Below are 10882 nucleotides of genomic sequence, written 5' to 3' on the forward strand. Positions count from 1 at the left end.
CTGATCTATAAGGGCCAGGATATATGCACTAGCCCAGTGATGGCGAACCTTTTAGAGACCGAGTGCCCAAAAACTGCTCCATCCCCTGCCCTGCCCCTACCCCGCCTGCCCGCAGGGCCACTCACCACCTCCAGGGCCCACTGCAGATCGCCCAGGCAGCCCAGCAGCACCATTGTGGCCACACCCTCTGCCCACACCCCCCAGCATCAACTGTGTGCAATGGGGTGTGAGGGCAGAGTCTTGTCTACGCTGCCTGGCTGCCATGTCCTTGGCTGCGCTGCGTGGGCCATGCTCGGGGGCGACTCTCCTCCAGGGGGGCTGCTGGTGAGGAAGGGGTCACGGGAGGAGGCAAGGCTAGGGCAATGGCACGTGTGCCCACAGAGAGGGCTCCGAGTGCCGCCTCTGGCACCTGTGCCATAGGTTCACCACCACTGTACTAGCCCATCCCTTCCCATGCCAGAGGTCATTCATAAGCACAACCAATGCTATTTCCATCCCATAGTGGGTCTGAATCATGACAGAAAAAGATCCATATAACCTGCCTCCTCCAAAGCCTTCTAAAGCTGTTGTCCAACTACCTTCCCTACCACCTTTCCCAAATAAAGGGAGATAAGATACTGGACAAAAAATGTTTTGTACAATGGGATATAGCAAAGGCGTCTTAAGGAAGGGGCAAAATTTGTCCTCTTTCAGAGGTAAAGGACCAATTCGCAGGAAAGATTGAAGTCAACATAAAAGGTTCCTTAAGCTTCAGTTTAGTTCAGTGATGACCAATAGGGCTGAGGAATCTGCAGCCTTCCTAAAATGCTGAACTACAACTCCCAGCAGCCTTCAGCACTGTCTATTTTGAATTTCATCCACCCTATTGATCCCTGAAACTTTGCTTTCAAATTCAGGAAGGGAGCTAGAAGGAAAGAGTCTTGAAGAGTCTTGAAGAAACTCTAACATCCACTTATCAACCTTAACTCTAATTTACATAATTGTGTCAGACATTAGAATACAAGTATGTTAAGGAAACACTTGCCTCATATTATCAACATTTCAGCATTTTGATGTACTTTTGACTTGCTGGAGATACTGTTGAGAAGTGCCACAATCACATTTTCACCATCACAGAAGCTTTGGTAATGTCACACGCACAATAAACTAAGAGTTTTACAATTAAGACTTGAAAAACAAGCAATAGTGATCTGCTGATATTTTATACTAGGTGTGATGGGTGGATTCAGATGTTACAGTCAACCAAAACAAAACAAAGCATCTTTAATTTATGATAACCTCTTCCTAAGTGAATATTTGCCAGCAGGGATAAGAGTATGCTTGGAAGATTTTCTCTCTCAAAATAGCTTAAAGATATGCACAAATTGAAAATTATCAATAGACATCATATGGCTACAACGTATTCATCCGAAATTATTTGGAAATATATTTCTTTTCAGCTTTAGATGGTTAGGTATAGATTGCTAGCCATGTTGCCTTTCAGAAGATTTTTGTGTTAAGTGTTTAGCAAAATTCTCTATTTGTATCTCATGCTAATGTCTGACTAATCTTGCAGTAACTGCCAGGTTGCTGATTTTCTGCATTCAGGCATATTGCAAATGGTCTTGAGCAACAGTAAACATGATTAAACTTAGGCTGCTCTAGAATCAGAGTTTGCAAAAGGTGTATATATTTGTTTTGGCAAGATTTGTGGGCAAATTCAGCACATTGGATTAACACAGAGCTGGGCTTGGCTCCAATGGAAAAAAATGTATGCTTAGATGGCATTTAGGTGGATGTATTAGTGTATGTTTGTTTGTAGGTATTAATGGCTAATGTTATATTACCTCTTTTAATGCTTGAAATATTTTGTGATATTTGATTTGTTTGGATTCAGACCAATCTATCGTATTGCATAATAAGCCATAGTAGATACCTGCCTTTTAACAGTTTTGAACTCTTCAATGTTCGCTACCTTTTCATACTTATTTTTATGTCAGTGTGTGTTATAGTGGATCAGGTAATGGCCCAGCACTGGAAAAACGTGGATTTCAGTCTACTTTAGTGTTTCTCAACTTTGGCAACTTTAAGATGTATGGATTGGCTAGGGAATTCTGGGAGTTGAAGTTCACACAAAATAAAGTTTCCAAAGATGAGAAACACTGTTCTACCTTCAGTCAAAAAAGCTCAGGCCAGGATCACTTGGTCCAGATACTTTCTCAGACCAGTCTCCCTGAGTTCTTGCTATAGGGCACGGGTGTCAAACTCGCCATGTCATGTGACATGTCGTGACTTTTTTCGCATTGCCGGAGCTAGGGTGGGCGCGTGATGCATGATGCAACCGGTCTGCGGGCCAGCAGTTTGACACCCCTGCTGTAGGGGAAAATAGCAGAGGACACCTTAAGATCCTGAATGAAGACAGGATATAAATCAAATACAGTATTTTCAGCTTTATTCTATCATACATTGTTGAATTCTTACTTTACTCCTTGCCTTGTCTATGTAGAAACTGAAGTATTATTCTACAGTATCTCCGCAGGGGCAAAAACATTTCAGGAGATGTTATGGCTGTTAACAATACAAGAGTCTTGCCTAAAATAGATGCAAGATTATTTTTTTCACATAAACCTGAGCTATTTCCACAGGTTGAGGTACCTTGATATGAGATATGGTAATTAAATTGGTTAAACAAGTAAGTAAGTAACCAATCTATAGTGTCAGCCTGATGAATCTGAGGGCTGTTCCTCTTGTGGAACTAGAAGTAAAGTGGGCAGGGATGCCAAGCAATCTTCCGTTTGGAAAACAATGGCCCACAAATGAATGTTTTCTCCATTCCCAGAACAAGGGAAAGAAAAGAGATTTTCTAGACTGAGGAGTGGGTGATTTTGGAATTGTATGTGACATTAAGGCTGATGTACAAATAATATTTGTATGGAGGTGCATTGAGAAACTGAAGTGGAGAAAAAGATACAGAGGTACTGAATGCATTTCATGATGTAATGAATGCTTTTATAAGTAATGATAAAAAAAATACTGTGCTGATAAAACAGAATGTCAAGCTCCTTTCAAAAGTGCAGTTTTTTTAAAAAAGACGTAATGATTTCCATCAAACAAACCTCTGTCTATTTTGATTCCACCACTTCATCACCAAGGCTGTAGTCCATAAAGACTTTTTTTAAGAATTAAAAATGGAGGCATCTTCATTTTTTTTTGTGCATTATATTGTGAGCTCCCAGAACTGACTGACATTCTTCTAATTTACATGACACTCTGCTCCTGGCCCTTCCATTTGCAATAAGATCATAATTACCAAATTATAATGTTGCTTTTAAGCACCCGTGTCAGCCTTCCAAGGGTACTTTAGACCAGGAATCCAATGTCATATAGGTCAGCTTTATTGTAAAGCTCTAGTAGCAGAATCTTGCAAGTCTGAATGTGCCTTCCCTCCCTCCCTTTATCTTCATGAAAACTAGGGAAGGGCTTGTCTGAGATGTTGACTACATTCCTGCACTTGACTCAGTCTTCTTTAATCTCACTGTTGTCTGCGTTTCACTTCTTCCTTCTGTCCATCAAGGCCATTTCCTTTTTCCTCTACGTCCTAAGGATTTGTAAGAAGTAATAAATTTCTGGTTCTAAGACATTCTTTTATCTCAGGCAAATCTGTGGCCCTCTTGTTCTTGTTGGATTATCGCAATAGAGTCCAATTATTTATTTTTCATATTTTATTATTTTTTATTTTTATAAATAACTCAAGGCAACATACAAATCCAACATACCTTCCTTCTCCTATTTTCCCCACAACCACCAGCCTGTGAGGTGAGATGGCTGAGAGAGAATGACTGGCCCAATGACATCCAGCTGGCTTTCTTGGCTGAGGCGGTACTTGAATTCATGTTCTCCCACTTTCTCCCCTGGTGACTTAACTACTAGAGCATGAGTGTCAAACTCGATCGCGTCACGTGAGGTATTGTAACGTATCACAATATTTTTTGCCTTTGCAGAGCCGGGGTAGGCGTGGCCTATGTGTGATGCATCTGGCCTGTGGGATGCCAGTTTGACAACCCTGTGGTTTGTACCGTAATTAAAATTAGAGTTAAAGAATATGAGTGCCACACATTTTCCTTTACTTCCAATATATTTTTATTATTTGTATCAGATAGTTATCTTAATTGATGGGTTGTGGTGATGGTTAGGATCAGTAGTAAGGGACTCCCAACTGTAATTATATATCCAGCCTTTCTTTCATGCAGCTCAAAATGGTAAGTCCATCTGAATTCAGAAAAACTGGCATCTGTTTTGCTTTAGGAGTCAATAAAGGACAAATGTAGCTTGGGACAGCCCCAAAGTCCTTCAGCAGCATTACACAGACATGGAATTCTTTTAAAAATTAAACCACTCTGCTGTTTGCCTTTGCTGATATGTACCAATTGCAGTTGGAAAAAAGAGAGAAAGGTTTATAAAGTGTATATCCAAATAGTTCTGTAATATGAGCAGATTCAAATACAGCAGGAACCAGAAGACTGATATCAAGAGGAAACCATTAGCAAAAGCAAACTGTTTATTTGATAGCCACATATCAGTGCTTTTGCGAAGATCATACAAAAGAACAGGAAACTAACACCTCTAGAATACAAGTGTGCAATTTTTGTAAATGTATATTTTAACCATTTATTTTGCACAGCACTACAAACTATTTAAATGGGCAAATAAAATTTGAATAAGGTCCATAAATTGTTAATTTGATTCAGGCATTATGATTCCCCCCTCCCTTTTTTCCTAACTGAAACCATTTCAAAATTTTCTAAATTACGATTCATAACTGTTAAAGATAGATAAAAAAAGGAAATCAAAATTAAACAGAGAAAATAGCCTGCTACAAAGCGTTTCACAACACAACTGGCTTTTGCAGTTTGGCCTAGCAATTGACATGGCTCTGTAGCGCCATTATGAATTCTTCTGTGGAATTTTGATTGTGACTGTCTTGACTTCTGTATATTCGTGAAGGCCGTATTCACCCCTTAAAAAAAGAGAAGAGAAACGCCATAAGAACGGTTCTTGAAATAATGTTTGTATCCAGACTGTCCTGTATTTTTTCCTATGGGCTGCAAATACTGCAAGAAGGTAAAACTGTCTGATGGTGTATTTGATCCTGATACTATTTTGGGAGGGGGGATACTATTAGATAAAAATGAGACCAAGCTTTCCTGGAGCCTGTGGACAAGTTGCTTGATTCTTTGATGCTGAATAGACCATCAGAAAGACTAACTTGCTATTAGTTTACCAGAGCAGACAATGAACGTGAACACCAGAGGAAGAAGAGTAAAAATACCATTTATTTTTCCCCCAGCAACCTCTGAATAAAAAATGAAATCATTTCTGCTAAAACATGGTTCATGAATATTGCAGAATAAAAAGATGTGATGGATCATCACATAAAGTGATGATTGCTTCCTTGTATTTCTTCCTCATAAATGCAATGGAATAGTTAAAAACTATATGGTGTGAAGACAAGTCTCCTGCAAACAAGACTGTACAGTAACAGTCCCATTGTTTTAATACAAAGAAACCTACAACTGATTTATGAATGCTAGCATTTCTCTGTGTGTCACACGGGTGCAAACCGATCCTTTCAATCTGAAGCAAAGCCCGGTAACTATACTTACAGCTCACGTCCATTTCCTGACATTTTGAATCCCCCAAAAGGAGTTTGAGAAGACACTGCACTATAGCAGTTAACCCTGAAGAAAAAGAAGAAAAGATAAAGGCAACTTATACAAAGGGTAGAATGATAAGTAGAATGGCCAGCTTAATTTAGTCATAAGAGATTGCCCTTAGTAAAGAAACTCTGGTCCCACTTCTCCCAAGCTAGCATTTGTAACTTTTTAAAATCCTTATGCAACATAGCAGTGACTCAGCATGTTTGTCCTAATACTTATGTTACAAAATATCTGTAGAGAGTAAGGAAGATGACCTTGGTGAAATTATGCAGCGTTGTTGCCTAGGCAAAGGGGCTAGGCATTTTCAAAGCCCAGAATGTCCAGATAATGGTTTCCTTATTTCACTGAATTATATAAAAAAGAGGAGGTACAGCGCAAACACAATTGTGCTGTACAATTGCAAGATGTTATTATTATAGCCACTCTCAATAAAAGCAGTTTTAGCTCTTGGTGTACCTGGTGGGGCTGATAGTATCTTCTTAGTTTGGTGCCTTTGAATCACTCCTGGCTCTTGGTGACTGCCTGGACAAGTCCCTGCAGTTTTTATGGCAAGCTTTTGGGAGTGGTATGCCATGGCCTGCTTTGTAGGGTGTGAAAAAGGGACTGGCCCACGTCACCCAGCTGGCTTTGTGCCTAAAATGGGACTAGAACTCCCGGTGCCTAGCCTTAACCACTGCACCAACCTGGCTCTCATTGACAACAGCTTACACACAAAATATCCCATATTACAAATATCCTTATATGCTCATCTCATTTCATCTTTCCTTTTTTCAACCTTAAATGGAAACCTTAACCATGTGCCATTTCAATTTCAATCTGAAATATTTTAAAAATCTGTGAGAAAAAAACCCTTGAATCTAACACATTTTTGCATTGATAGAAGTGCCTGGTCTTAGAAGTCTCAATTGTGACCCACTTTCTGGTGAACATGTCTAGTTCCTTGTCCTGACCCTGGAGAGGTATGGACTCATAAGACAGGTGTTTGTTACAGATGAAGGAATGTAGCTCTGTGATTGTATTAGGTATTGGCTTCCACTTTCAGCATTGCCATTTATGTTGGGTATCTCTAATTCTCCCCCTTTTTTTATGGTCCACCTTTTGTTCCTCTGGTAAAAATTGCTGAATTATGTCTTTGGGTCTTTGCTTATGTCACTTGTATATTTCTTTGGGGTTTTTTTATTTTGATTTAGAAATTTATAAAAATGTATTGCCTCAGTGGTTAGCAGTATGGGGGGGCTGATTGTTAACATACACAAATCTTACCATTCGTGGCCTCATGTTTTTGGAGTGAAGACTGTCCCAGTGCACATATGTGCCTATTTGCCAGAAATGAGTCTCCAGGCTCATTTCAGCTTCCACATCTCTCCAAAGCCTGAACTTTTATTTTATCTGGTTTTATCAAAACAATGTTTGCAGGATTATATTTTTTTTCCAAATAAAGGGAATCGTTGTCTTTTATTCTATTTTTCTTTTAAATTTTTATTCATACTTTCAGCTAATGTTTACTATCTCTGAACATAAGCCAAGCATTTGTAACAAACACCAGAAACAAACTCATAAATTATTTGATCCACAAATTGCTTTGGTTCTCTCCTCCAAACAATCCACTATAAATCATCTTGAGATCTATCAATAGATTTATTGATGTTCTACTCACCTTTGCCCTGACGCCTCGGGTGGGCAAAGTTCAGTGTGTACTTATTAGGAATGATAGAAGGCACTTGTTATTTTATTGGTTTATTTTATTTATTGTACCCCATGTGTTTTCTACAATGTTCTAGATGGCTCCCAATAGAAAAAATGTTGGAAAACATGGAACTCTAACATAATAAGCAGCAACAGGGAAGCACAAAATGCCCAGAGCTAATTACTTAGGGGACTGTGTTAGCTTAGAGCAGTAATTTTAAGATGTACAGATTTCAACTCTTAAAATTCGCCAGCCAGCATGCTGGCTGAAGGAATTCTGGGATTTGAACTCCAGACATCTTAGTTGCTAAAGCTGAGAAACGCTGGTCTAGAGTAAAAGATAAATTGTAATGTATTCCCACTATGTGACTTATGGCACTGGTGATGTGAGAAAGGACCAACTTTGCAGAGGCTTTAAAATGACTGAATTCCCTTCCAAGTACAATTTGGCTCAAAGAAGAGCACCAAGAATACATACCAGACAGTTCCAGCCTGAAGTGCAGCTGCAAACGTCAGTGCTTTATCAATGTCTTTGGTAAATACTGCAGCTGCTAGACCATAGTGAGTATTGTTTGCTCTCTTGATAACTTCCTCAATAGTTTTGAATTTCATGATTTGCTGGACAGGCCCAAATATCTGTGTCAATGTAAAGGTAGCAATAATTGTGGAGGGCAAAATCAGAAGGAAAAAAATGAGCAGTTCAGTACATTATTTAGGATTTTAGATTCCACTAAAGCATATTTTTCCCTAGTCTATAAATAACATTCCCTTTGCATATTGGTTTGGCTGATACTGTCTTGTTCATTGTTACTGTATTTTTATCTTTTGGCTTTGACATTTTGAGCCACTCAGGATTGTGTTGTACCTGTACAGTGCCTAAATCTTATATATATATATATATATATATATATATATATATATGTTTTCTGAGGTTTTCGCGGGTGTTTGTATGTAGGTCTTTAGTTATTCGGGTTTTCTCCCACGTAGAATTAAAAGTACCTTGGCGACGTTTCGACGAAGTCACATTCGTCATCTTCAGGCTGGTGTCTTCAGCTTCGTGCTTCTAAGAAGCACGAAGCTGAAGACACCAGCCTGAAGATGACGAATGTGACTTCGTCGAAACGTCGCCTATATATATATATATATATATATATATATATATATATATATATATATATATATATANTATATATATATATAAAAGAAGCATTCACAATGGTGATAAAATGGTAATTTAAAAAAAAACTTTGGTTAAAAAAAATAATAGAGAAGTCTCAATTGTTGTTACCATCCAATTGCAGCCAAAGTACATAGTTTCTACAGATTTTAATTTCCCGCTTCAAGTATATAGTTAATTTAAATAACTTATATGGCTCTTTCCAACTCCATGATTCATACACCTACAGTAAATCCCCTCCACCTGAAAGCCAACATAAGAGAGAACATGGGATGGCGCACAGGGATTGGCTCAGTGAAAAAACAATGACACAACCTATTTCCACACATGTAACTTTCTCTTATGCTCATTCTTCAGTCTGTTCCACTGCTCTTCTGCACATTTGTGAAGGATTAGATTTTAAAACGCATTTTAAATGTGCACATATGTATTTAAATACGTATTGCACTTTGCTTAGATATAAATGCACACAAAATGAAAACAGTAAATCCTGTATTTACCCCTAAAATGATGCAATTAAAACAATTAGCACCTGACTGTGAGCTAAGAATTACATTAGAACGTTGAAGAAACGCAAAACCTGAAGTCATAAATTTGGAAGATAAAGTCAATTCACCTCAGAACTCAGATCAGATCGGAGGTCTTATGATGCCCCAATTTAAGCTGGACTTTTGTGAAATATGAATTTTGCAATATATTAAGAAACACAAGGAAGAACATATGAAAGAAATAAATGCTCATTGCTTCTTTACCTGAGGGGAAAAAAAGACCATTCTTGGGATGCCATAGCCAGATATAGTTTTACCTGGGAGGCTTCCAGAGCTCTTTTTCTGCCTTACAAACTAGAATGGGATTTAAATGATCTTGGGGATTTGTTTGTTTTGGTCTCACTTTTCTTCCAGTTTAGATTTCTAGAATTTGTTCACAAGCTCTTTAGTCTTGTGGTGGCTTGTTTTCCTCTGAACAGTAGACCACGTCTGTGAGCGGGACACGAATAAGAACAAAAGGCAAGTCTGCATTTGTCCTAATGATGAACATGGCTATAACGGAAGAAAATCTACTGATTTTATTTATTTTTCATTAAAACACTTAAAATTATAATCTTGATCATTTCTTACACATGTTTATAAGGATTCGGGGATTTTAAAATCTTCACAGCTTACTACACAATGTTCTTCTTTCATTCTGCTTGCTTGGGCTATTATTAGAAAAAAAACATTTCAATCAAACCCAGATTTTGGGTTCTTAAGGAGGCATTAGCTAAGAATATTGCCCTCCAATCAAAAAATATCTTTGACTAGAACTTGGAAATTAAGGGCAGATATATATGAAAATATGTTGATTCTATAGATGAGCCTCAGAGATACCGTAGTTAAAAAAAAAAAAGGCAAGGTGACTAAATGAAGCTCCACCCTTTTTTTTAACAAGGGTGAAAAGAGGTGGGGTCTAATTGGGTGATGCAGTTTTCATCTTGATCTTTTTTTTTTTTAATCTCCCCAACCCACAGGGATATCTCCAGAAAAATGGAGCAATGATTTCATTGGTTCCTCTAAACTGTACCTCTTCAAGGGGCAAAGAAGCCATCCATTAGGGCTCAGAGCTACTAGCAAGTGACACAAGTTAAGTGAAAAGCCCTCAAGCTCCAAAGTGGCAGTTTCATAACTCATCTAACCCCATCCTTATTTGGGCAACATTTCTTGCTAAATGTTATTATTGCAGCTGAGTAGGTCTAAGTCTCTATTGAGCTAGATACCTATTCTCTTTCCTTTAATATGGAGTGTAGTGTAGGGAAATCTGGTGCAATATAGACAGTCCTAGACTTACAACCACAAAATTGTCTTTGCTAAACAAAATAGTTGTTTAGTGAGTTTTGCCCCATTTTATAACCTCACAGAGGTTAAGCGAATCACTGCAGTTGTCAAGTTAGTAACATGGTTATTAAATGAATCTAGCTTCCCCATTGACTGCTTGTCAGAAGATTGCGAAAGGTGATCACATGATCCCGGGATACTGCAACGCTAGTTGCATAAATCCACGCTAGTTGCCAGCGTGTGGTTGCGCAGCAGTTCCCCCGACACCTGGAGGAAACAGTCTATCTAGACCCGCTCCAGTCGGGCTTCAGGACGGGATACAGCACGGAAACGGCATTGGTCACATTGGTGAATGATCTCTGGAGGGCCCGGGACAGGGGTTATTCCTCTGTCCTAGTTCTTTTGGACCTCTCAGCGGCTTTTGATACTGTGGACCACGGTATCATGCTGCGGCGTCTGGTGGAGTTGGGAGTGGGGGGCACCGTGATGCGGTGGTTCTCCTCCTTCCTCAC

General features: G+C 38.9%; 1 protein-coding gene across 1 annotated transcript in view; it reads right to left on the reverse strand.

The window, feature by feature from the left end:
• Nucleotides 1–4518: 4518 nt before the first annotated feature.
• ALDH1A1 (aldehyde dehydrogenase 1 family member A1) overlaps nucleotides 4519–10882 on the reverse strand; it is a 40957-nt gene continuing 34593 nt past the window's right edge. The window contains exons 11-13 of the mRNA XM_015816722.2: nucleotides 7861–8018; nucleotides 5643–5717; nucleotides 4519–4996 (exon numbers count right to left, since the gene is read on the reverse strand). Of these exons, the coding sequence (XP_015672208.1) occupies nucleotides 4924–4996; nucleotides 5643–5717; nucleotides 7861–8018 (306 nt within the window). The 3' untranslated portion in view covers nucleotides 4519–4923. The remainder of the gene's footprint in view (nucleotides 4997–5642; nucleotides 5718–7860; nucleotides 8019–10882) is intronic.

This window comes from Protobothrops mucrosquamatus, unplaced genomic scaffold, assembly GCF_001527695.2.
Source record: "Protobothrops mucrosquamatus isolate PMUCROS unplaced genomic scaffold, P.Mucros_1.0 scaffold_117, whole genome shotgun sequence".
Lineage (NCBI taxonomy): Eukaryota > Metazoa > Chordata > Lepidosauria > Squamata > Viperidae > Protobothrops > Protobothrops mucrosquamatus.